Source organism: Stegostoma tigrinum, chromosome 37, assembly GCF_030684315.1.
Source record: "Stegostoma tigrinum isolate sSteTig4 chromosome 37, sSteTig4.hap1, whole genome shotgun sequence".
Classification (NCBI taxonomy): Eukaryota; Metazoa; Chordata; class Chondrichthyes; order Orectolobiformes; family Stegostomatidae; genus Stegostoma; species Stegostoma tigrinum.
The window spans coordinates 26,453,486-26,481,142 of NC_081390.1; the positions used below are offsets into that span (position 1 = coordinate 26,453,486).

General features: G+C 40.6%; 1 protein-coding gene across 11 annotated transcripts in view; it reads right to left on the minus strand.

Annotated features, from left to right (window-relative positions):
- LOC125467583 (inactive ubiquitin carboxyl-terminal hydrolase 54-like) overlaps positions 1–27,657 on the minus strand; it is a 124,101-nt gene that overhangs the window by 64,110 nt on the left and 32,334 nt on the right. For 9 of the 11 annotated variants that reach the window (XM_059640328.1, XM_059640327.1, XM_059640321.1 and 6 more), the window contains exons 2-5: positions 25,787–26,802; positions 19,948–20,040; positions 2,717–2,851; positions 906–1,019 (exon numbers count right to left, since the gene is read on the minus strand). In XM_059640328.1, coding sequence (XP_059496311.1) covers positions 906–1,019; positions 2,717–2,851; positions 19,948–20,040; positions 25,787–25,930 — 486 coding nt within the window. In that variant the 5' untranslated portion in view covers positions 25,931–26,802. Of the gene's footprint in view, positions 1–905; positions 1,020–2,716; positions 2,852–19,947; positions 20,041–25,786; positions 26,803–27,252; positions 27,272–27,657 lie in introns of those variants that run through there. The other 2 variants (XM_059640322.1, XM_059640325.1) reach the window with 2 other exon arrangements.

Sequence of the window (27,657 nt, forward strand, 5' to 3'; positions counted from 1 at the left end):
AAAAGGACAAAATTACTACCATGTTTCCAAGCTGTTTGTTCAGTGTTCACACATGACTACGAGACATGAAAGCAGAACATACTTGCTGTATGAGACAGAGTTAACATTCTGACTCTAAAGAGTCATATGGGATTCAAAACATTAACTGTTCTATTTCAACAGATGTGGAATTTCTCCTGCACATTCTGTTTTTCAGACTCCAGCATCCACAGTACTTTGCTCAAGCTTGCTGAACATTGGATATTATTAACTGGTCTTTAAAATCTAGTCAGTTTTTCATGGATGCAACTAATACCAATACTAATCAAAAGAGGCAGCTTCCAATTTAATTTTATACTTAATACATAATCACCATGTACAAAGACACAGAGACAAACGTGATAGCATGTACATCACTGTGCAGACAGATTCCAGAAATAATTCCTGCCATAAAGGACATGCACAGGCAGAGATATTTTCCATTCATTTCAAAACATCATTCCAAAATTAGTCGATCAAACTGTTCTGATTTCACTCATTTTTTAGTGCCAACCATATAGCATACTTAATATTGCAGTAGTCCTCAAAAGATCTAAATCCTGCCTAAAATGTAACTGATTACTGTATTTTGCACAATCGCAATGTGGTATTTTTAGGCTACTTCCAAAAAACCAACAAAATTATTAATTTAATTTTACATAGCAATAACTTTACACCATTAGAAATATTCTGACCTATTTATTAATGCTTATTTTGAAAAATAAGCTTAAGGAAATTCAGCGAAGGGGTACTGTAATCTCAAATTTCAGTTTAACTACGTCTGTGCTAAAGTTGAGTTGAAAGAGTAATTAATACAAAACTAAATTATAATATTAATTGGTTTTTAAAAACGTATTCTTATTCTGACAACGAGAACCATTTCCTACCTGTTCAAATAAAGTCATTGCAAATTTCTGGTGTGGAACGCAATGTTTTGCTGTGCAAATGTCCTCTTTTGTTTCATCAGCAATGTGGAAGTGTATTCGCATAAGGATATTTTCCTATGAAAAATTTGAAGTTACATATTGCATTTAGTTTTTCCTGTCAATGAAATCAATTCATTCAGTGTTAAATGTCAACATATTAACTAAGAATAGTCATGTCTCAAACCAAAGCAAACCAGCAGTTGCAGTTTTATACTTTATTATGCACTATAAATCAATGGTGTTGAATAAGTTAGCCACAAGACATATGGAGCCCATTGAGAAGCCAGATGTAGCTGAATCACTAAATAGATAATGAACAATACAGTTTAAAAAAAACCAATAGCAGAGACCATTGTTGGTAATGGTACCTCAGTGCTTACATTAGCACATTAGAGGTGATTCAACAATCAACTCTGACAGTCAAAAACAAACTAATGGCCGGACAAAAACCCAGAAGCTACACAAAGATACACCATGTCTACAAATACATGCTGAAGTTCAAGTTCATTATCGGAAGAGAGACATACCTCTCAATTTGCAATAAAAAAATCATTCTTGCTCACTCTTGTTAACATGCACCTTTTCATCCTCAAAATGTCAATTTAATACAGAAATGGGAATGTGAGATTAAAACAACCCTACATCTTAGTGTTTCATTTAAAGGCTACAAAAACAGTCAACAAAATATGCTGATAAAATGTGAGGCTGGATGAACACAGCAGGCCAAGCAGCATCCTCCCTCCCCTCCTGAGATGCTGCTTGGCCTGCTGTGTTCATCCAGCCTCACATTTTATCATCTTGGAATCTCCAGCATCTGCAGTTCCCATTATCTCTGATACTATTTCAACAAAATATGCTGTTGGTTTGAAAGAAATTTCACAAATACTCAGCTGTAAGCCAACTCACTTGGCTGGTCGGCCAAATTATGTATGTTGATTTGTCATCTTCAACTGCCCCAATAGAAGGCAATTTAGATCAGGAAACATCCCCAAGCAGACAGTGGGAGACAGTCAGTAATGCAGAAAGCAAACAACTTGAAATGTTACACAACAACCATTGACTGAACTTGAAGTTAATTTGCGAAATATCGCTAGCTAAAATTAAGATAGCAAAACACTGTAAATCTTTTCAATTGAAGTCACTACCAATACAAGAATCTATGGCAACAATACAATGATCACAAAGAACTGTAGATGCTAGAAATTTGAAACAAAAAGACAAAACACTAGAGAAATGCAGGTCTGGCAATATCTGTCGACAGAAAACAGTTGTTGTAGGTATGGATAAATTTTCCATGAAACACACTGCTGTAATATAATTATGTTTCACTTGGGAATAAAAAAAAGAAGAAAGTGAAGAAATGTTCAGGTTTCAAACTTGCACAATATTTTATTGACAAATTTCACTCGTTGGTGACCCGTTCCTTAAAGCCAAGCATAGCATGGGAGATATACAATTGCAGCATCACCTGAAAAGAAGAAAATTGGCCATACTACCATGAACCAAAACAGTACGCAGTTTTACTAACAAGGGGCAAGGAGCAGTATAACTTCTGGCCCACTACCCAGCAAAATATTGGGGGGGGGGGGGGGGGGGGGGGTGGAACATCTATTTGTAAGCATAATTTAGAGACTTCTCTTTCACCTTCTTTCACTACTTTTAACAGTAGTGACTTCGGTGCGAAAGTTCAAACATTCCAAGAATGAAAAGAGTTCCTTTTTGCTGTGAAGTATATTAATTACTCATCAAAAATGTGAAACCATTTCACTTACAAAACATTCTGCTGCATCATCCATGATCCCCATCTGGAAGCGCTGTTCATCTTGAAAGGTTTTGGCAAGAGCACTACGCAAGGCATCAGATGGCAATACCTTTTCTTTGCTGTATTGGAACTGACTGAAGATTCCCTACAGAAAATAAATAACAGCAATTCACTCCAAAAAGTCTGTGAAATCTATCCAATTTTAATCTTTTTTAGCCGCAGTATCTCTGCGGTAGTACTACAAAGTATATTTGAGGTCATTAACCTCACTATGAATTCGGATCTTTCCCAAGAGCTTGCGGGAAATCACACTACATAACGAAACAACACATTGACCTAAGATGATTAAATCTCTGTGCCCACTCAATCTTCCAATCAGCAATAATGCTACTTTCACTGATGACCCATAAATAGAACTTAACGATGCACTGTCTCCGATGAAGCTTTCTGAGAACTTAATCATCATTGCGTAGCACACTTGTCTCTGAATTAATGTCAAATGGAGACTTCAATGCAGAGTCCAGAGTTAGTCTAAGTACATTACAACAGTATACGTACACACTTATCTCGGAAACATCTGAACATTTATCTTATTCCAATTTGGGGAGAAGCTTGTGTACAAATCTCTAACTGAATGAAAGCAAAGGCAGTAACCTAAATGATACCAATTTTATCATATTATTTGAAAGCCCAGTATGCTGTAGATTTAAAGGTTGAAAACATTGCCATTTTGTTACCAAGACATAACACAACAGCATTAACTGAGATAACAAGGTATAGAGCTGGATGAACACAGCAGACCAAGCAGCAGGAAAGATAAAATCTGAAGAAGGGTCTCAGCCTGAAACGTCAGCTTTCCTGCTCCTCTGATGTTGCTTGGTATGCTGTGTTCATCCCGCTCTACACGAGATTCTCCAGCATCTGCAGTTCCTACTATCTCAGAAACAATAACATTAACTAATGTCTCAGAAATACACAACTTCACATCTTGCAGAAACAACTCAAACTACAGTACTGAAATTCATGAACAGCAGAAGGGCTATTCTGGGCTTGTGTATTCCTGAGAAATGGAGAACACAGAGCTTGCTAAAGATCTCCACAAATTCTTGCATAAATCTCCTCTAACTAAAAGGCAAAGCTTATCCCTTTTCCCGATATTTCAAAAGATATCTTAGCCATAATCATCTCTAAATAGCCTAAGAATGAGAACTTCCTGAATGCTGACTACAAAAGTGGGAAAATCAACAGGTGGTGCAAGGCAGGGTGCTATAAGTCAGAACTTAAGGTAGAGAATATAGTTAATATAGTCATTATGGTAGCGCCTGATTTCACAGAACATACAGCAAGAAAACTCAACCATTTTAGTCCCAGGATTTTGACAAGCACTCATTTTATGCTTATTTGTGATAATGACAAGGAAGTAGCAGAAATATTTTTCTTTTCATCTTTGCATACAAGAGAAAGGAAACACTCCATTACCTTTTCAAATGGAGCACAATAATCACAAATACACACACAGGAATCAGTAATTTCCACATAAATACATTGTCACGTAACAAGCAATCGCTGAAGATTTGAGTTCACTGGAACCATTGCATTTGCCTCAGAAGGCTAACATTGAATTTTCATACTGTGCCACTGAATGTGAAAGGGATTGCCCTTGACATTAGGATAGAATTTGACAGCATGGCATCAAAGAGCCCCAAATAAATGCAAACTCAAATGAGAATCAGGGAAATCTTCATTTTCTGGAGTCATACCAAGCATAAAGATGGTTGCTGTAATCTGACGTCAATCATCTCAGTCACCGGAAACACTGCAGGTGTTTCGCAGGGTGGATATTTCTAAGCAATGTTCAGACATGTATGGAGCAGGTGGGACTTGAACGCAGGCCTCCTGGACCAGAGGTAGGAACACTACTATTGAGCCACAAGACCCCTAATTCCTAAGAGAAGTGCCTGAAGTCCACTTGTCTTCAGCTGCTTCATTAGTGACATTTCCTCCAACATAAGTGGGAAACAAACAGGGATGTTTTAGACCACTTTATTACCAGATGGAAGGTGTTTGCAACCTTAAAGCACGTTAAGGTGGATAAATCCCCTGGGCTTGATCAATTCCATTTTCTGATGTTGCGGGAGGCTAGAGAAGAAATTGCAGAGATTTTGCTCCATCTTTAGCCACTGGTGAAGTTCCAGAAGACTGGAAGGTGGTTAATGTTGCTCCATTTTTTATGAAAGGTAGCAAAGTCAAAACAGGGAACTACAGGCCAGTGAGCCTGGCATCAATATTAGGCAAGTTATTGGAGATAATACTCAAGGAACACGATCAAACAACATTTGGGTAGTCATGGGCTGATTAGGGAGAGTCAGTGATAAATTTGTACATGGGAAGTCATGTCTGACAAATATTTTAGAGTTTTTTTGAAGAGGGAATCAAGTTGATAGATAACGGTAGGGCAGTGGACGGTGTCTATATGGACTTCAGTAAGGCCCCACACAGCAGGCCAGTCACAAAGGTTTGGTCGCTTGTGGAACAGAGGGACTTCGGAGTACAAGTACATAGTTTGTTGGAAGTGGTGTCGCATGTCAACAGGGTTGGTGAAGAAGACATTTAGCACGTGGCCATCATTGGTCCAGGTATTGAGTATAGGAGTTTGGACATTGTGCTACAGTTGTACAAGTTGTTGGTGAGGCTGCACATGGAATACTGTACAGTTTTGGTCACCCTTTTACAGGAAAGACAAACTGTAAAGTATGCAAAGATGATTTGCGAGGATGTTGCCAGGACTAGTAGGCCTGAGTTATAGGGAGAGGTTGGCCAAGACAGGGCATTATTCCTTGGAACATGGGGGCATGTGGGAGAATGAAAGGTGACCTTATTGAGATGTATTAAATCACGAAGGGCATAGATAGGATGAATACGTATGGTCTTTTTCCCAGGGATCGGGATTTGAAAACTAGAGGGCATACGTTTAAGGTGAGGGGGAAAGATTTATGGAGGACCTGGGGGACAACTTCTTCACACAAAGTGGCGTGTATACGGAATGGGTGGCCAAAAAAAAGTGGTTGAGGCAGGTATAACAGCAATATCTAAAGAACATTTGGATAGGTACATGGATGGGAAGGATTTAGAGGGATATGGACCAAATACAGGCAACTAAAACTAGCTGAGTGGGCACCACGGTCAGCATGGACCAGTATGGGTAAGAAGGCCTATTTCCAGGCTGTATTACTCGGTGATTCTATATGGTTAGAAATAGGGATATTCATTGATGGTTGCACAGTGCTCAGTGCTCTGTGCAACTTCTCAGATTAAAATAGCTTGTGTCCACACAAAGCAAGATCTGAATAACATTCAGGCCTGGATAGATAAATGGCAAGTAACGTTTGTGCCTACAAGAGAACCTAACCATCACCGCTCAACATTGTCATTACCATTGCTGAATCCACCATTAACAATGTTGCAGGGGTTACCATTGACCTGAAGTTCAACTGGTGAAGCCATATAAATGATCAGACCACAGGCGTAGGTCAGAGGATGGAAATTCTGCAGTGAGTAACTCACATCCTCGACTTCCCAAAGCCGGTCTACTACCAAAGCACAAGCCAAGAGTTCAGCTGTATTTTTCCTGTATCCCAATCCAACTATATAGTCATTTTTAATGTTACAGTTTTTTTATTAAAATCACATTCAAATTTACAAACTCCAGAGGGTCAATTTTAACTCGTACTCTGGATTATTAGTCCAGGCTTCCATTTAATAGAATGATATACTTTTCTTTCTGTTTGTTTCTTATTGTCTCTGTTTTCTTCTGCTCATTTTATTTTGGCAATACAGAGGTCTGCAGCTGCATTTGGAGTAGAAGTGCAGGATGATTTTAAATTTAAAAAAAGTATGATAATATATAATAGTTAAAGATTTTGTTAACTGTTGGGGTCTCTTAAAAACTGAATTTTCCTAGTAATTATTGTGTAACACAAGATTTCATTCAAACTGCTTCCACACTGTAGGGATTCTATGATGGAATCCTCCCAACCTCCCAACCTGCCTGAATGTGTGCAGCTCCATCTCTACCTGTGGCTTTATTCTCTTATTAAGTCTCCGGATTTCAACTTCCGCCTTGGTTCAAAAGTAAGGATCACTAGTCCCTAACTAGATCATACCATTCATCTGGCGGTCTGGTCCAAGATCACAGCACAAATGGTGGTGGTCTCATACATCAGTTGTAGTGATATTGTCTCAACATTCCTCAGGTTGCTACCTGTCAGACAAAAATCCCCTCCAATGACAGCCAAATTCACTTATGACTCTTTCAATATGGGGCTACTGCAGTGCTCTCTCTCGAGGCAGCCCCAGAAAGTAACTTTCTCGTCAGATGTCCACAGCCTCCCAGACAAGTCACACACCCTCATTCCCCTGATAGAAAACAAAAGAGGTTTGGAATTTTTGGCAGGATCTGTGGACAGAAGAACAAAAACAAAGTTGCTGGAAAAGCTCAGCAGGTCTGGCAGCAGCTGCGAAGAAAAAAAAAACCAGAGTTAACATTTCGGGTCCAGTGACCCTTCCTCTGAACTGTTCAGAGGGTCAGAGTTCACAGATTGAGTCCAATATAACTTCTTCACACCAAGGTCAATGTTCTCAATTTTGTTTAATCTGCCAAATCAGCAGTGACAAAAAAAATGAGGAAGAGATAAATGGTGGGACAAGTTGCATACTAAGTTTTAGAGATTAAACTGGTGAGCTAGAAAGCTGAACTTACAAATCAATGGCCATCACAATGGCAATCTGCCTCCATTTTTAACAAAGAGAAAATGCTGGAAATATGAGCAGGAAACAGTAGATGTTGGAAGTGCATGGCTAAATTAGCATTGCTCAAGAAAAATATTCTGATAAACTGTGCCCACAAAACATCACAGTTTACAGTTCTTGATCAGACTGCTATTAAGCAGTCATAAGAATCTGCAGCACAGAAAAACCTTTTAACCCATCATTTCGGCACCAGTCATCAAGCACCTATCGACTCTGTTCTATTTTTTAGCACTTTGCCTGAAGCCTGGTATGCTACACTGCTTCAAGTTCTCATTTAATTTTTTTTTAAAACAGTTCTGAGACGTCTGCCTCTATCACCCTTTCAGGAAGTGGGTTTCACATACCCACAATCCTCGCAGTGAAAAATTCCTTAAAAAATATTGAAAGATTCTGCTTCCACCAGCTGCTCAGCAAGACAATTCCAAACATTCTCAACCTTCAGAGAGGCTTGTTCGCCTCATTTATTTAAAGTAGGTGACCATGATTTTTAAACAATGACCCCTCACTTTAGATTGTTTCAAAAGAGGAAATATCCTCTGCCTATCTATCCTACCAAGATACCTCAAGATCTTCTATGTTGCATTCAATTTATACCAGTTATGAATCTAGACTTAAATATGTGATTAAAATTTAAGGTTCTTGGATGTATCTCCTTACAGGATCAACATATTCAGGAATAAACACTGCTGATCAAGAACAAAATAAAAATCCTTTTCATCATTTAAACAAATGACTTAACATTGTCAATTCTTTTCCAAGTTTGTGTAAACCAATCATCTCTGCTGCTGTGTATCAACTGATTACAATAGCAATTCTCGTTGGCAACCTTAGATTAATGGATCACAACCCCACAAGCTTGAAATCGAAATCAACCAAGGTCACCAGACCTTAGAAATGAACAAGCTGCACTGTCACTTGTCAAATTTAAAATTGAAAACTCTGCAACACAGTTTGTGCCACAAGTAATTAATGAAATAACATATAGTGCCTCGTTTAATCTACAGACAAGCTCCAATGGAAGCAATGTGAAAACATATGAAGGACAGAACATTTAAAATCTACCACTAAAGGCATACTATGTGTATTAAAAAAGGCTTCATTATTCTTGCAGATACACTTAATTTCCAAGCAGCATTAACGGCAACTATCTGTTGACACATGATACATTCAGAAATTAGTCTTATTATGCAGCAGCTTCATGTTGGAAAATGTTTCACCTCACACAAAATATTAAGTAAAGGTGTGAAGAAACCACCTATTAAATAATTAAGAAAACATTCACTCATTCTTCATACAGCCTATGACTGGAACATCAGAAAAGGCACTACAGCTTGGCCTACGTTTAATTGGTTTACGGTATTTCTGCATCTCAATTTCATTTTCAGGCCCTGGTCTAGAGGCCTTCAAAATCAAATCTAAACAAAAAAATAGTCGGTGAACGTCTTGAAATCTTAAGTCACCAAGAATTCACGGCTTTTCATAGAGAAACATTTCACCTTTCGCTGAAGAGAAAAAGTGGTTCTTGAATTTACTCCTCAATGGTCTAACATGAACTTTAGTCTTGCTGTCTACACCAGAATAGATGTCTGCTCTGAAATTGATAAAACATTTTAATAGAGGAGGTGCAATGAGATTCCCCCTCATTTAATCACAAAGAATGAATTTTAATTTTATGGAATCTGCTCACAATTTAACACTTGAAGCTCAAGTAATATTCTAATAAACCTTCACTGCAACTCCTCCAAGGCCAAGGTATCCTTTCTGAAATAGCGTGTCCAGAACTGAACACAAATACTCTAGTTGTGGTTTGATCCCAGTTCTACAAAACTTCCTCCTTTGATTGGTATCACTCATTGAGACAAACACCGACATTAACTAATCCTTTCTGATCACTTTTTGTCTCTGTATACTCCTTTATATCAATTACAGTTCATGGACACAATGTCTTGAATCTTCTAATTTCTTGCCTCTTGTGAAAATGTAACCGAGGCAGGAAAGGCACTGAATAGTGAGACTGGAGTAATTTTGCTCAGACATCCAGCAGCCAGTAAGGATAGTGAAAGAGGATGTCAGGAGGGGCAGGTGAAACACTCTTAAGGGGAAAGTGAGTCTTCAGGAGGCGGTCTTCTGGGTAGAGGAATCAAACAAAGGATTTCACAAATCACGTGTAAACCACAGGAGCAATGCCAGGGAAATACAGAAGGGAGGTAGAGTGCTTGGTGACACGGTGCAATGAAAACAATCTCTCTCAAAGTCAGCAAATCTAAAAGGACTGATCGTTGATTTCAGAAAGAAAAGGAGAACACATCCCCATTTACATCAACAGAACTAAAGTGGAGAGGGTGAAGTGCATCAAGTTCCTCAGACTGACGATAACTGACGACGTGTTCTAGACTCCCCACATAAACGCAACAGTAGGGGAGGGCACAACAACAGCTCTTCTTCCTGAAGCGGCGCAGGAAATTTTGCATATCCATAAGAACACTCAATAATTTCTGCAGATGCACCACTGAAAGCATACTGTCCTGGTGCAATAACAGCCTGGTACAGCAACTGTGCTGCCCTGGACAGTAAAAAGCTACAAGATGTGATGTACATAGCCCAGACCATCACGAAAGCCAACCTTCCATCCACAGACTCCATTTACACGGCTCACTGCCATGGAAAGGTGGCCAAAATCAAAGTCCCATCACAATCCAGTAATGACCTCCTGCAACCTCTTCCTTCAGGCAAATGATACAGAAGCCTGAACACAGCATCAGTAGTTCAGAAACAGCTTCTTTCAACTGTTATCAGACTGTTGAATAGACCCTAGCGTCAAATAACGTAACCTGCAATTTAACCTAGATGTCTCGAAGTCTTTTTGATCTGTACATCCTTTGCTTGCTGTAATTAGCCTGTACCACTTGTAAAAGAGGCTTTTCACTGTATTTCTGTATCACGTGATAATAAATCAATTAGTAAATACTGTTTTCTATGCTGAACCTTAATTCCTCTTTGTGTTTGTTATGACCTGATGCTAACAGAATAAAGAATACCTACTTCATGATCATTAGATCATTGGTGTGTTCAAATCTCTTGCGACACTTTTGGCATTCGTCAGCAGGTTTCCTTCAAGTTGTGGCAGACGAAGTTGCAAAGTCCCTGCCCAAACCCAAGCAGAGGCTCCCTACTGAATTCGCTTGATGGTACAGATGAAGGAAGCCATACCCCTGGGTCAGGTATTCTATTTGCCAGTTAATGGGAAGATGGATATAGTTGAGGAGAATGGAAATGAAAGACCAGAAACACACTCTGGAAACAGCAGTAGCCTGAAACAGCAGCGGTTTTACCATCACAATTAAGTTGAAGAGGAAGATTTTGTTTCTGTATAAAAATCAAAAGAACTGCGGATGCTGTAAATCAGAAACATAAATAGAAGTTGCTGGAAAAGCTCAGCAGTCTGGCAGCACTTGTGGAGAGAAATCAGAGTTAACGTTTCAGGTCTGGTGACCCTTGCTCAGAATTCATTTCTATATGTATGTAGCTGGTGACTCGAACACATTGTCCTCCTGGATCCCTCCTTCAAATCAGCAGGGGTCAGACAGTTGAAGGACTGGCTCGCAGAGCACGGAGGGACAGGAATCTCCAAATTGAGTTGAAATGTAAAACAAAACTTCATTTGTCTTTTTTGACAAGGGATAACATCATCTGGATCATGGGGAAAGATTAGGCTCTAAAGACTTATGGACCAGACAAAACCCTCTCCAAATATAATCAAGGAGATAGCCTAGATCCTAACTTTTAATTTTATTTAAAGGCAAGTGTAAGATGCTGCATTCCAGATGTTATTTGACTGGTCCAGTACTAGGCTTTAAGCAAAACATCTTTATTCTAACAACACGAGGAGCATGAACAGTTCATCAACTTTAATCGACATTTCACTCCAACGTTAAATCTCCTGGACCATCTCCAATACCCGTCTCTCCTTCCTGGACTTCTCCATCTCCATCTCTGGTAACTGTCTCAACACTGACCTCAATTACAACCCCAACTCCCATAGCTATCTCAGCTACACTTTCTGCAAGAATGCAATTCCTCACTCCCAATTCCTCTGTCTCTGCCCCATCTGCTCCCAAAACGGAGCATCCCACTCCCAGGCATTCCAGATGTCCTCCTATTTCAAGGAGCACCAGACCCCCGCCCCCACCTCTCCAATGATCAAAAGTGCCCTCAACTGCTACTCATTATAATCATGGCTGGTCACCAAATCAAAAGCCTACTCCTCCTTTTCCTTTTATCCTTTGTTGCCATTAGCCTCAAGTGTTTTTTTCAATGCCCCTTCAAATCTTAGGTTTTGATCTGAACTGCTTTCTAGGGTAGCAAATTCCATAGGCTCACCACTCTCTGGGTGAACCAATCTCAGCCCTAAAAGATTCACTCCATTTCCTTAGACTGCGACATCTGCTGCAGATTCCCTCATCATCGGGAACAGTCATCTTGTATCTAACCTGTCTAGTTCTGTTATAGGTTTCTATGAGATCTCCCTCACTCTTCTGAACTTCAGTAAACATAATCCTAACTGATTCAACCTCTTTTCATAATTAATTCCTGCCATCCCAGTCTGGTAAATCTTCGATGCACACCTCTGTAGCAAGAATCAGATTAGGACACCAAAACTGCACACAATAGCCCAGATAACAAAGTGTGAGGCTGGATGAACACAGCAGACCAAGCAGCATCTCAGGAGCACAAAAGCTAACGTTTCAGGTCTAGGCCCTTCATCAGAGAGGGGTATGAGGAGAGGGAACTGGAATAAATAGGGAGAGGGGGGAGGCGGACTGAAGATGGATAGAGGAGAAGATAGGTGGAGAGGAGAGGAGAGGATAGGTGGGGAGGGGATAGGTCATAGGTCAGTCCAGGGAGGACGGACACGTCAAGGAAGCGGGATGAGGTTGGTAGGTGGGAAATGGAGGTGTGGCTTGAGGTGGGAGGAGGGGATAGGTGAGAGGAAGAACAGGTTAGGGAGGTGGGGACGAGCTAGGCTGGTTTTGGGATGCAGTGGGGGGAGGGGGAGATTTTGAAGCTTGTGAAGTCCACATTGGGAACCCTGCAGTCCAATGGTATCAAACGGAATATGAGTTGCTGTTCCGGCAACCTTCGGGTGGCATCATTGTGGCACTGCAGGAGGCCCATGATGGACATGTCATCTAAAGAATGGGAGGAGTTAAAATGGTTCGCGACTGGGAGGTGCAGTTGTTTATTGCGAACCGAACGGAAGATGTTCTGCAAAGCGGGCCCCAAGCCTCCGCTTGGTTTCCCCAGTGTATAGGAAGCCACACCGGGTACAGTGGATACAGTGTACTACATTGGCAGATGTGCAGGTGAACATCTGCTTAATATGCAAAGTCATCTTTGGGCCTGGGATGGGGGTGAGGGAGGTGGTGTGGGGGCAAATGTAGCACTTCCTGCAGTTGTAGGGGAAGGTGCCGGGTGTGGTGGAGTTGGAGGGGAGTGTGGAGCGGACAAGGGAGTCACGGAGAGAGTGGTCTATCCGGAAGGCAGACAGGGGTGCGGATGGAAAAATGTCTTGGGTGGTGGGGTCGGATTGTAGATGGCGGAAGTGTCTGAGGATGATGCGTTGTATCCGGAGGTTGGTGGGGTGGTATTGAGAGGACACGGGGGATTCTCTTAGGGCGATTATTGCGGGGGCGGGGTGTGAGGGATGTGTTGCAGGAAATGCGGGAGACATGGTCAAGGGCATTCTCGACCATTGCAGGGGGGCGGGGGGGTGCAATGTAGTGGTCCTTGAAGAACGCAGCCATCTGGGATGTGCGGGAGTGGAATGCCTCATCCTGGGAGCAGATGCAGCAGAGGCTCCCGAAGGTTGCAGGAACAGCAACTCATATTCCGCTTGGGAACCCTGCGGCCCAATGGTATCAATGTGGACTTCACAAGCTTCAAAATCTCCCCCTCCCCCACTGAATCCCAAAACCAGCCCAGCTCGTCCCCACCTCCCTAACCTGTTCTTCCTCTCATCTATCCCCTCCTCCCACCTCAAGCCGCACCTCCATTTCCCACCTACCAACCTCATCTCGCCTCCTTGACCTGTCCATCCTCCCCAGACTGACCTATCCCCCCCCGACCTCTCCACCTATCTTCTCCTCTATCCATCTTCGGTCCGCCTCCCCCTGTCTCCCTATTTATTTCAGAACCCTCTCCCCATCCCCCTCTCTGATGAAGGATCTAGACCCGAAACATCAGCTTGTGTGCTCCTGAGATGCTGCTTGGCCTGCTGTGTTCATCCAGCTCCACACTTTGTTATCTTGGATTCTCCAGCATCTGCAGTTCGATTATCTCTGATCACAATAGCCCAGATTTGGTCTCACCCATAACCTGAATAATCACAGCAAGATATCCCTCCACCTATACTTCAATCCTCTCACCATGAAGGCCAGCATACCATTTGCCTTCTTTACTGCCTGCTGCATCTTGTTGCACGTTTATAGTGATTCAGATAATAATCACATTTCTGCTTAACTTCACATTTACCAACATTATACTGCACCTGTCATGCATTTGCCCACTCACTGAGCTTTTTAAAATCACACTGAAGCAAGTCTGCACTGTTTACATAGCTCATTCTCCCAACTAGCTATTTCTTGTCTGCAAACGTGGAGATATCACTTCTAGTTCCCTCATCTAAATAATTAATATCCATTGTGAATAGCTGAGATTTGAGCACTGATCGCTTTGGCATCCTTGGTCCCGACTCAAAACATCACCCTTTCTGTTCCTCTGATGCTGCCTGGCCTGCTGTGTTTCTCCAGCTCCACACTTATCTGTGACTCCAGCATCTGCAGTTCATAGAATCAAAGAATCCTTACAGTGTGGAAACAGGCCCTTCGACCCAACAAGCCCACAACAACCCGAGGAGCATTCCCACCCAGTCCCATCCCCCTACAATCCACCCAATCTAGACATCCCTGAACACTAGGGGCAATTTAGCATGGCCAATCCACCTAGCCCACACATCTCTGGACTGTGGGAGGAAACCAGAGCACCCGGAGGAAACCCACGCCGACACAGGGAGAATGTGCAAACTCCTCACAGACAGACAGTCACCCATGGGTGGAATTGAACCCAGGTCCCTGGTGCTGTGAGGCAGCAGTGCTAACCACTATTCACTGTGCCACCCTATTGTTCTTGCTCTCCCCATTTATTCTTGTTAATTGTTTCCTGTTTGCCAAATCAACATTCAATTTCAATACACTACTTCCCAGTCCCACATGCTTAATCTTTACGTAGCAATCCCTTACATGGGGATTTGTTGAAAGCCTCCGATAGCCCAAATAAACCACATCCACAGTTCGTCCTCATTACCTCCACTAGTTACAGAAAAGAGTCCCACTAGATTTGTCAAGCAGGATTTCCATTTCCTAAACCAATACTGACTCTGTCCGACCATACCATTGTTCCCAATTATAATTCACTCGAGCATTTTTACCCCACTCCTGATGTCAGGCTGACTGGTCTACAGCTATCCTCTAATCTGTAGGAACTATTCTAGAGTCTATAGCGTCTTGATAGATGGCCACCAATCCACTTTTTCAAGGGCCACTTCCTTAAATACTCAGGGATGTACATTATCAGGGCCTGGGAATTTATCAGCCTTCAACCCAACATAGCCAACACCATTTCCCTTCTAGTTTCCATCAGTTCCTCCCATTCACTAAATTCTATGTTCTCCAACAAATTTGTGTTGTTTCTGGTTATGATTTTACCCTCCTTTGTGAACACAGAACAAAGCAATGTATTTAGTGGGTCAGCCATTTCTTTGTTCTACATTATAAGTTTCGCTGTTTCTAACTGCAAGAAACTTGCACTTATCTCTATCAACCTTTTTCTCTTCACATACCTAAAACCTTTTAGTCAGTTTTTATATGTTCCCCCCCAAGCTTACTCTTGTACTCTACTTTCCATATTCTCAAACAACCCCTTGTCCTCCTTCGCTGAATTTTAAACTGTTCCCACTCGTCTTGAAGGACATATTTCACAGTTAGAAGGAGCAGGTGTAGGCCATTCAGCCACATGTCTGACATTCCCAAGAATGAAACAACTTTCAGGAAAGATGATGACATGGATATTGTGGCCTGCTAAATCACAGGATCACAACTCAGCTTGACCATTCAGCAAAGATGCCTTACTGACAGATGCCACACCGTCACTGGGAGGAAGTCTGGAAAATCCAACAGATGTCCTTGGAGTGAGATGTAATCCAAGTGTCATCAGATCCATACACATCCTCCATAGTCCTCTTGAGAGAGAAGGATGAAAAACTGAGGATCTGTGTTAAATACTAGGCACCAACACAAAGACTCATAAGAATGTTTACCTACTACCTAAGACTGTGGGAGAATTACACATTCCCAAAGCTGCAAAGAATTTCAGCAGTCTTGATTTGGTTACTTGTTATAAATCAGCAACCCAACAGTGAACAAGGCATTGAAAAGACGGCATTCTGAACTATTACCAGGGGACTTCTCCACATACGAGATTGCCATTTGGGCTCTTTAATGCCCCTACCATCATGCATATGATAAATGCTTCTGTGCCCTTCATTTCCAGCGCCGCCTTGTTTATTTATGTAATATATGCACAATGCCAGAGAACTACTGTCTTCCAGGTGTAAATTTAGTTTCCTTTCATATTTATAATGACCTGATGCCAGTGCAATAAAAAGTCCCTACTCCATATTTGATCTGTCCGTGTGCACAAATCTCAAGTTGCAAAGAAATTGCAAGACAAGAACTTGAAAAACTTGCTTCCTTTGAAAATTAGAAGTGCTTTTCGAACTATCATCTCAAACTACTAACTGATTGCACCAAATATAGAAAAATAAAACTCAAGGTATTTCCACAAAGCAGAAATGTGCAACCCAAATGGAAATGGTAAAATAGAATCCAAGGGGTTGATTGAAAAAATGAATTTGGCATTTTCAGAGGACATAATAACAAAAATGTAAAGTAGTTGAGAAAAAAAGGTTCAAGTGAATTAGAATCCATGAATAGGCAATGGCTGCTTTGTGTATCTTAAACTTGCTTCTCAGATCTGTCATCTACACGTCACCATCATTCTGAAGTAACCCTTGAATAAAATCTAGCGTTTACTTGTAATTGCACAATTCTCTAATGACTGCTCTGGCCTTCACTGCATTACTGAATTGTAATTACTTTGGGATACTATGATCTCAAGCTTTGATCAGATGCAACAAAATTCAAATTTCAAATCTGTACCAGGCTCCAAATCTACTTAATTACTTTATGGAGAGTCAAGAATTAATCCCCTGACGAGCAACGAGGCTTGACTGGTCTCATGGAATGTTTGCTTAAACGTTTTTCCCAGTTTATCAAAACATTAGTATTAAACAAGTCAGGCATCAAAGCAAAGAATGAAACCAGACAGACCACCTGGCATCAACCTAGACACCAGAATGATGACAGCAAACTCAACTCTGCAAAATCGTCCTTACTAATCTCTTTGGCTAGTGGCAAAATTGGGAGAGCTGTCTCACAGGCTGCCCCACTGGTACGGCAGACATAGCAGAGATGGTATCACAGTGGTATACCCTCAGGAAGGAGCAGAGCTGTTCTCATATATAATATGCAACGCCATAGCCCAACAGATTCCCCATTCTACTCTTATCAGCAAGTCAAGGAACCAATCTAGTTCAACACAGAGTACAGAATTGAATAATTTATTTTCACATGTATTCAATGTAAAAATACAGCGAAAAGTATATTCACATCAACTTAGACTAAGAAAAAAAAAGAGAGATAACCTGAGAGTCCAACTTTCCTTTATAGTGTCCCACTCAGGACTCTGGCAGAGGTCTGGCGAAGGCTGGAGCTAATGTTATGCCGCCACCAGTATCCCACTCTCTGCTGCCTCACCGGCCCCACCTCACAGCCACTGCCAATGCTTCGCCGGACCACTCTTTATCTGTCACTCATGCTCCGAACCATGCTCAATCTGCCATCAATGCAGGACACAACTTGCACGTTCAGCTCCCGCCACACTGCCGGAGTGGAGCTCCGAATGGAGGAAGGAAGGTGGAAAAGGAGCAGCACCAGGCATTCCTAAAACTGGGAGTGTCAACGTGGCGTAGCTACAACACAGGAATACTTGGATGTCAAACTGCTTAAGCAGCAAGTGATATGCCTGAATGAGCATGAATGCTGATGGGACAATTAAACAACTCACTGGAGGAGGGTTCACAAATATTCCTATCTTCATTGATGTGGAGCCCAACACATCATTTGTGACACTCATAGGACAGAAAACCTACACAGATAATCCATCTTGTCTTCCTCCACAGTTCGCCAGCATCAGATGCCAGCCCTGATCCAATTCGATTCACTCGACATGATATCAAGAAATAGCTGAAGGCACTGGATATGGCGGATGCTGCAGACCCGGACAACATAAGCAACAGTGTAGAAGACTCATGCAGCAGAACTTGCTGCACTCTTAGGCAAGCTATTCAAGTATGGCTACAACATGGTATCCACGTAAATATGGAAAAATTGCCTAATTATGCATTGTACACCCAAAAGCATGACAAATGTAATTATCGCCTTATATTATGTTAGGGGTCATCAACAATGCTATCAAGCAACATTTGCTTAGCAGTGTACTCTCTGCTGCTCAATATGGGTTCTGCCAAGGCTACAATTCCTGATCTGATTACAGTGACTTCAAGGCAGCTTAGCAAAACTACAGTTAGTGGGAATCAGGAGGGAAACTAGTCTCTTTAGTTGGAGGTGGTCAGTTACCTCAGCTCCAGTACATCTCTGCAGGAGTTCTTCAGGGTAGTGTTCTTAGCCTAACCATCTTCAGCTTCCTCATCAATGACCCTTCCTCCACCATAAGGTCAGAATTAGAGATATTCACTGGCGATCGCCTAACGTCAGCTCAATCACAACTCTTCAAATGCTGATGCAGTCCAAGTCCAAATACAGGAAATATCCAGACTTGGACAAACCAGCGACAAGTAATATTCATGCCACCCAAATGTCAGGCAATGTCCATCTCTGACAGAAGAGAATTGAAACTTCAGTCTTGACCTTCAAATGGTACCCACATCACTGAATGCTCCATGTCAACATGCCAGAAGAAGCTGAACTGGACTAGTCATAAGTTCAATGGCTGGAAGAGCAGATCAACAGCTAGGAATCCTGCAGCTAGTAACTCATCTGTGACTCCTGTAAGCCTGGCCACTGTCTGCAAGGCAAGTCGGGGGTGTAATGGAATACTCCGCAGTTGACGGAGTGCAGTTCAAACAACAATCATAACGCTGGGCACAAGCTTGGGCAAAGAAGCCGGCCTGACTGTTCGTGAATGTGGCACCAATCAGTCCCTCTACCACTGACACTCTGTACACACAAGCTGCCACTTTCTACAGATGCACTGCAGAAAATCACCAAAATTCTTAGATAGCCCTTTCCAAACCGACAGCCATTCTCATTCAGAACGAGAAAGGTAGAATATACATGGAAATAGCATTACTTGTAAAATCCCCTCCAAATCACCACTATCTTCACTTGGGAATGTTCTACCATTCTTTCAGTGTTGCAGGTCAAATGTCTATAACAGTGTCCATAACAACATTGTGGATGTACCTATGCCAAAGGGACAGCAGAATTTCAAGATGGCAGCTCACAAGCAACTTCTCAAGGGCATCTGGAGATGGGCAATAAATGCTGGCTCAGCCAGCAAAGCCCATATTCCATGAATTGAATAGAAAAAGTGAACAGGACGCAGGTAGCTCCAGTAAACTGACAACAAGCAGTGTTTAAGAGACAGTATTCCAGTGCCACCTCATTCTTTCTGAAAAAGAAAGTACATCTAAAGTTTTTTTTAAAAGCTTTGGAAAAATTCAGTGATTGATTACAAGAGACCTCAATCTTAAGCTTGAACACTTTAACCTCAAAAACATGAGACAAAGACTCAATTATTGCTTACCTCAGATTTATCTTTCATTCATCCTCTACAATACAGTGTGATTAACTCTCAAATTTTCTGAATATTTATGGTAAATGACTTCAACTCAAACACAATATAAACTGCAAGCACCAAGTTCCAAACTGTTACTTTCTTTTACATTCTTATTGTATAAACAATCGAATATTTTAGAATGCCAACCAAATTCCATATGCAGGTTTACCCTTCAAGATTCGCCTATTAGGTCGAAACCTACTCTGCAATATCATCAACTTCAAATGTTACGAAAATAGTAATATCAAATTTGGGCTCAACTTTGAAGAATTCCATACTCTTTCTTCCCAAATCATGGAAGTAAAGCAAAACAATAGCAGTAGTTAACAATTTTAAATTAAGATGACAAAGCAAATTCAGATTACAATAGATGGTATAATTTAAAAAATGTCCTACCTTGAGAGCACAAAAGATGCAGGAATCTCCCATACATTTGTGAGTGATTATCTGTCTGAAACTCCTTCGAAAAATATCAAGGTGCCAAAGGACCTTTAGAGGAAGGTTTATTGATTAAAATTTAATTCTTCCATGATATAGCAACAAGAACAATTTCACTACTCAAATTTAGAAAAAAAAAGACATATAAACTGCTCCATGCCTGTAACTGCAAAGAGAAATGAACTGTGGATGGGGGCTCACTTCCAAATGAAAAAAATTCTCTGAATTCTTGTCTAATTAAGAAACAAAGCAAATGAAGATTGTTCACCGCTCAGCTGTTTCTACATTAAATATATGCCTAGGAAACAGGAACCTTCACAAAACAGGAGAAGGCTATGGGTTAATAAGCTCATTCCCAATTTGCATACACATCCTTCCACACTTGTATCAAAATGCAATATGCACTCTTAATGTCTACACTAAGTCACGGTCACTGAGTTTTTGAATCCTGCCAGTCACAAACAGAAAACTGAAGTTACTTGCCAATGCTGGCCAGTTAACTGACCCAGCTATTTGACTGCTTGTGTGTAAAACATGTTGCAAAATCAGCAATGCTGACTCATGTGAATCAGTATGAGGCATTTTTTTTTAAGAAGGAGAAAAAAGGACTCCACTCACATTTGCTCAGAGATAATGGAAACTGCAGATGCCAGAGAATCCAAGATAACAAAGTGTGTAGCTGGATGAACACAGCAGGCCAAGCAGCATCTTAGGAGGACAAAAGCTGACGTTTTGGGCCTAGACCCTTCATCAGAGCGGTCTAGGCCCGAAACATCAGCTTTTGTGCTCCCGAGATCCTGCTCGGCCTGCTGTGTTCATCCAGCTACACACTTTGTTGTCTTCCACTCACATTTGCTATTCATTTCAGTTTGTCTATCCTATTCATTATGTAAGTGGGATTTGTCCGTGGCAAATATTGAATTTCATTTCTAGTGATATGCTATTTTTGTAATGTCATATCTTGATTTTAACAGATTCAGCAAGAATAAATCCCGACTGGGTTTTTTTTTAAAAAGGAGGTAAGCAATCCTATTAATTAAAGTACATTTTAAAAATTTCCTTGCAGTTAGTAATACAAGGTATCTGTTTTAGGAAGTAACTTTAAACTAAAAACAATGCAGTGTTCAACACAAATATTTAAATACCTTGGTTTAACCATGTAAGAAGCTGAGTATTCTGCCAGAGACTCAGCTCTGAATTCCCCAAAGTCCGTCCATTAAAGCCGAAGTCACGACTTTGATGGAGGTGGTAGCATAATGGTCATGTCACTGGTATAGTAATCAAGAACCTCAGGTTAATGGTCTGGAAATGAGTTTGAAACCCACCATAGCAGGATGGTTAAATCTGAATTCAATAAAAATTTTCAAATTAAAGGCTAACCCATGCAATAGTGGCCATGTAACCACTGTTGATTGTTTTAAATATTCATATGGCTCATTTGTGCCCTTCACGGAAGGAAATCTACCATCCTTACCTGGTCTGGACCTATGTATGACTCCAGATCCACAGCAAAGGGGTCGACTCTTAACTGCGAAATAGCTCAGCAATTCACTCAGTTCAAATACAACTAGATGCAGGCAATAAATGCTGATTTAGCCAGCAACAGCTACATTCCATGAAAAGGATTTTAAAAGGCTCTATTTGCCTGGATGGGTGCAGTTGCTGCACACTCAAAAGCTTTCCTGATCAGCACTTCATGTATTAGCTGAAACATCCATCACGGAAGAACTCTATCCCCAGTAATTACTGCAAAAACTTGCTAAGACATTGCAGGCTTACATCCCCATGGCCCGCAACTGCCATTTCCCTATGAAGGCCAGAGCACAGTTAGAGCATTGTGAGCAATTTTGGGCCCCATACCTCAGCAAGGATATACTGGCCCTTAAAAGGATGACACCAGAACTGGAAGAATAGATTTTTTAAAAAATTCACCTGTGGGACATAGGCCGTGCTGTCTGGCCATTTATTGCCCATCTCTGAAAATGACTGAACAAGCTAGGGCTCTTCCTGTTGAAAAGAGAAGGCTGAAGTAGTTATTAACACAGTGCTTCAATTATGGAAAGGTTTGAGAGAGTGAACTCGATCTGTTTTCATGTGAGTGGAAGAGGAATATCAAAGGCTGCCTATTGGCAATTTGAAATAATTTCTTTTCTGAGTGGTAGTAACATGGCACCTGAGATTATGGAGAATAATTGAGGTGAAATATTAAAGATGCGCTTAATTTGAAACTAGATAAGCCTTGAAACAAGAAGAGAATGGAAGGTCATACTGATGAGGGTTAGACAGAGGAGGATAGGGAGATAATCAAGTGGAGGAGAAACAATGGCCTGCTTGGGTCAAAAGACCTTTGTGTACTATATATTCCATGTAGTTCTCTGACCCTCCAAGAGTGATGATTTCATCATTGTTGTAACTGTCAGCAACGTCAAATAAATCAAGGTCAGCTTTCTCCGATGAAGTTATGATTGTGTTCTGTGCCTTACTATTTTGAGTTCCTAAGGAATTGAATGATCAATTGAAAGCTTATTGGATGTTCAACTTAGATTTTTCCTGAAATGCTTTATAGTGCTTTACTTCCTACTGTAAACTGCTTGGGATTAAGGCAGATATGAGTCCTACTTATTTGACATCTGAGGCAGTAATGACAAGTAAATCGTTTTAGAACATGGTGACGCTCTTGCGCCATTGATTAGCCTCCAGTTTTTATTCCCCCTCTATTGTTATGGGGGGGACGTTTGCTGCTTTATCTCAGCCTAATTGAGGTGAAAAGCTCCTCTGAGTAACTGCAAGCATCATTGGGCCATATTTGTACATTGATGAAACAATGAATCAGCAAAGATTCCAAGCAACACACTTGAAACGCCAAACTCTTCAAATGTGCAAGTTAGAAAGTAAGCAGTTTATTTTCTTTCAACTGCAATTCATTTTGCTAGCACAACGTGCAAAATGAAATACAAGCTATTTGGTTTTCTGCTTGGGGCACATAGTGTATCTCTCATCTTCCAGATGCCAGTGGCTTAGTTATTAATGAAATAGTTAAAACCTAAGGAGAATGTAACACTGCCTGCAGAATTTGAGTGGTAAGTTTTTTAGTGTACGTATGTCAGGGCTCTTAACAGTGAAGGAAGTAAGCTACTTTTTTTGAGTGTAATAAAGACAGTGAGTCAATGAAGGCCATTAAAATGAAGAGGTAATAGCTTAGTAATGAAAATTGCTTAATTGATTGAAATGTTTAAGAACAATGTTAAGATAATTTGTTGCTAGCTGACAGCCATTGATATTGCTCTGGCTTGGGTGATCTGTTGCATGTTTTGAGCTGCTTGTTATGTTCCAAAAAGCATCAGTACAGCCAAAGCTGGCACTACAGGAACAGAAACATGTCAATTAAGCAAAAGATAAGTTGCTTAACAGTCTAATTTTAAAAAGTGGCAGATATATTACAGGACGGTGGGATGATATGACTGGCAACTTTGTTTTTAAAAAAATGCAGGGTTTGGTTCATGAGGTAAAGGAGGTTCAGGGGACTTCATTTAGTGGTAAATTATGAATGATGAGTTGTTAGTTTGGGTTGAAAATATCAATTGTGTCAGAGACTGTGGGAATCTTTTTCACAAAACTCCAGGACACAGTGAAACAAGTGGTTGTCCAAGTTACTGCAGTTGCTGCTTTGCAGCAAGTTTGATAAATAATTGAAGCAGAAAAATAGTAAAGGGAAAGTTGGATCATGCTGAGAAGAGGTTTAGAGTAGAGTGTGCAGACATTCTTGGCAAAAGTAGTCATTTTCCAGGTTTTGCTTTCCATGTGAATCATTGATTTTTGCATGCTTTCAGGATTACTGTCTGTTTCTTTGAACACATTGATTTAAGGGTGCTACACAAATGTGAGTTGGTGGTTAGCATTAAGGTAATGTGATTCTTGGATGAAATGTTTGTTCTGGGTATGCACGACCATAAGACCTAGGAAGAGAAATCAGGCCATTGGGCCCATCAAGTCTGCTCAGCCAGTCATGGCTGATAAGTTTCTCAAACCCATTCTCCCGCTTTCTCCACGTATCCCTTGATCCCCCTAACAATCAAGTAGCTATCTATCTCTGTCTTAAATATATTCAAAGACCAGGCCTCCACAGCCCTCTGAGGCAGTGAATTCCCGGGATACACCATTCTGTGGCTGAAGAAGTTTCTCTTTATCTCCGTTTTCAAAGGTCTTCCCTTTACACTAAGGCTGTGCCCTCGGATCCTAGTTTCTCTTGCCAATGGAAACCTCTTCCCAACATCCACTCTGTCCAAGCCATTCGGTATTCTGTAAGTTTTAATTAGATCCCCCCTCATCACAGTTACAACAATGATGAAATCATCACCCTTGGAGGGTCACAGAACTACATGGAATATATAGTACACAAAGGTCTTTTGACCCAAGCAGGCTACTGTTTCTCCTCCACTTGATTATCTCCCTATCCTCCTCCATCTAACCCTCATCAGTATGACCTTCCATTCTCTTCTTGTTTCAAGGCTTATCTAATTTCGCCTTAAGCACATCTTTAATATTTCACCTCAATTATTCTCCATAATCTCAGGTGCCATGTTACTACCACTCAGAAAAGAAATTATTTCAAATTGCCAATAGGCAGCCTTTGATATTCCTCTTCCACTCACATGAAAACAGATCGAGTTCACTCTCTCAAACCTTTCCATAATTGAAGCACTGTGTTAATAACTACTTCAGCCTTCTCTTTTCAACAGGAAGAGCCCTAGCTTGTTCAGTCATTTTCAGAGATGGGCAATAAATGGCCAGACAGCACGGCCTATGTCCCACAGGTGAATTTTAAAAAAAAAACCTATTTTTCCAGTTCTTCTGTCATGCTTTTAAGTCTTCTCTTGCACCCTTGTGAGACTGTGTACCTTTTCACAAAGCGGCAATCGGAATAATACTGTTCTCCAAGAATGGTATATCTAAGATTCAATACATGCTTTATATTTCTTCATTCAAAGAATTGAGGCATCATTGATAAGGCCAATATTTATTGCGTATTTAAGCTGTCCTTAATTGAGTGACTTGCTAAATTATTTCAAAAGGAAATTTTTAAAAATCAACAATGTTGCTATGGGTCTGGGGTCACATATACACAGAGCAGATTTTCTTCCCTAAAGGACATCAATGAAGTCGACGGGTTTTTGAGTCAATCCAGAAATTTTACAATAACCATTAGCTTTTTATTCGATATTATTTATTAACCAAACCTAAATTACCCAGTTTTCAAAGCTGATCTTGGTAAAGTCTCTCTAGTTCTCATATCTATTTTGCTGAAAAAAATTTTACTGTTTGACCTTGCTTTTGTCATGGTGTTGTGCACACACATGTGCAACCGTATGAACAAGGTATTTGTACACATAGATCTTCCTATTCCTTTACCCCACAGACTTATTTCTCCCAATATCTAAGTTGCTTACTTTTTCGTAAAATATACAAACTCTACATATCTATACTGAAATGCATGCAACTAATTAATTATATGATCAACTTTCAAGTGTATAAATGTATTCTCGTTAAAACTAAAACAAGACAGCTAAACATAACTCAGATAACAAGGTGAAGAGCTGAATGAACACAGCAGGCCAAGCATCATCAGAGGAGCAGGAAAGCTGACGTTTCAGGTCTGCACCCTTCTTCAAAAAAAAATCAACTCTACACCTTGTTATCTCAAATTCTCCAGCATCTGCAGTTCCCACTATCTCTGAATCAAACCTACAACTCAGCTGTGTATATCCTGCAGAACCATGCATCGACCAGAACTACTCACCTGCAGTGCACTGTTGAGAAAGCAGCTATTCTGCCCAGGTGCATTCATCAGTCCCTTACTTGCTGCAATAGAAGTCGTGCTCCGTGGCAAGAACATACCCTCAACGTTATTGTTTGGTGTGAAATAGCCCTTCCTCCACGACATCCTGGCTGATGTCTTTTAGAATCTGATATTGTGTTCTAGAGCAGAATTGCCTTTTTTAATCAACATTTAACCAAAAGCAGAAATATCATCTCACATTGAATCACAAAAGGGGAGCTTAGTGTTGATCAGGCAGTCCCTCAGGGGGCTATTAAAAATCACAGCAGGGAGGAAACATTCAACAGTCACTACTTGCAATTCCATGATGAAACTGTAGTTCAAAAGCAAACTCCAAGCCAATGTTTCCTTTTGTACAGCACAAGTTTTAAAACAGTATCTCACACAGCTTCAATCGTTTTGGAGTAACGTGTTCCAAATCTCTGTGCAGCAAGGTACAAGGAGTTGCTCAAGTCTTGAATTCAACCATAGATTTGTGGACTTGCAGAACTGGAATTCGGCTTTCACAATATCAGAGTGGAATTTCTTCACTTGGACTCTTAAGTGGATATTTCCATCACTTGGTGAGAATTGAAAACACACAGACAGTCTTAGTTTTAAAGAACTCAACTTTCAATACAATTCTTCAAACACTTTAAACCCAGTACCATACAAAGATCTTTTAAAAACCCAAACACACCAGTTTCTGCCAGAACTTTTTGAAGCATTGCGTCATGTACTCTTTATTTGTTAGTGTTCTGCCAAACATTCTCGCTCGCCTTTGATTAAGCTTCCTTGATAAGATGGCTATTAACTCATCGTGGCTACAGGTTCAAAAGAATCTCCACAGTACATCTTAATCCTTTTCTAGATCATTAATCAAGTATTTGAATGTTTATATGGGCCATGTCAGCGTCCTCTGACCAGATTTGTTTCCCCAGTGGAATCTGCTCATCTGCTAAACTGCTTGGATCAGCTGCTTTTCATTTGACAACGATCTGTAAACAGAAAAAGGAAAAAAAATTAGATTGTTTCCTATCGGTGACGTTTAGAGCTCAATGCTTGTAAAATTTGGTTTATTTAACTTCAGCAGTTTGCACAGACACTGGGGTACAATATATGAAACATATTATCAGACTGCGTGCATCCATTAGCATTATGCTGCAGCTTCCATGAAGCATGTAACACTATCAGAAAACAAAATCAATTTTTATAAAATCTAACTTAATGTCAAGATAACAGCAATTCATTTATCCAAATGAAAATAAACCAGTGAATTGCTAACACTTCCTTAAAGCATGTCAGCCTTTACAGCAAACAATTGACGCTTTAAACATAACGACAAACACCAGCAACAGACAGCAAGTCACACCGTAATGAGGTCATTGGTAATAATATTTGACTACACCAGTTGTACTGAGAATACTTGCCCAAAGCACTCAACATACTTAGTAACACCAGATGAAATTTGCCGAAGAAACACGATTGCATTTAAATCTCAAGGCAAAACATTCCTGTCACCATAAACATTTGTGTGCATTGATGGCATAAGGAATCAAGTGCCAAGAGCCAGAACACAGTATGGGAGACAACTAAACATGGCCCGTCATTATCTTCATATTACTGTAACTGCATCATTTTCATCACATATGTCAGCTTAGCCTCCTTATACTGTTACCTCAGTAACTTCTCTCAGCCATTTGCACTCATAATTCTGAGCAAGTTAAAGCAAGATGAAACTGAACAATGTTTCATAGTTTAAAAAACACAATATTTTCAAAAAAGTAGTCTGACACTCATTCTAACTAGTCTGCTCCTGATAAGTTTTGTCTTTGCTTAATTCAAATTTATAG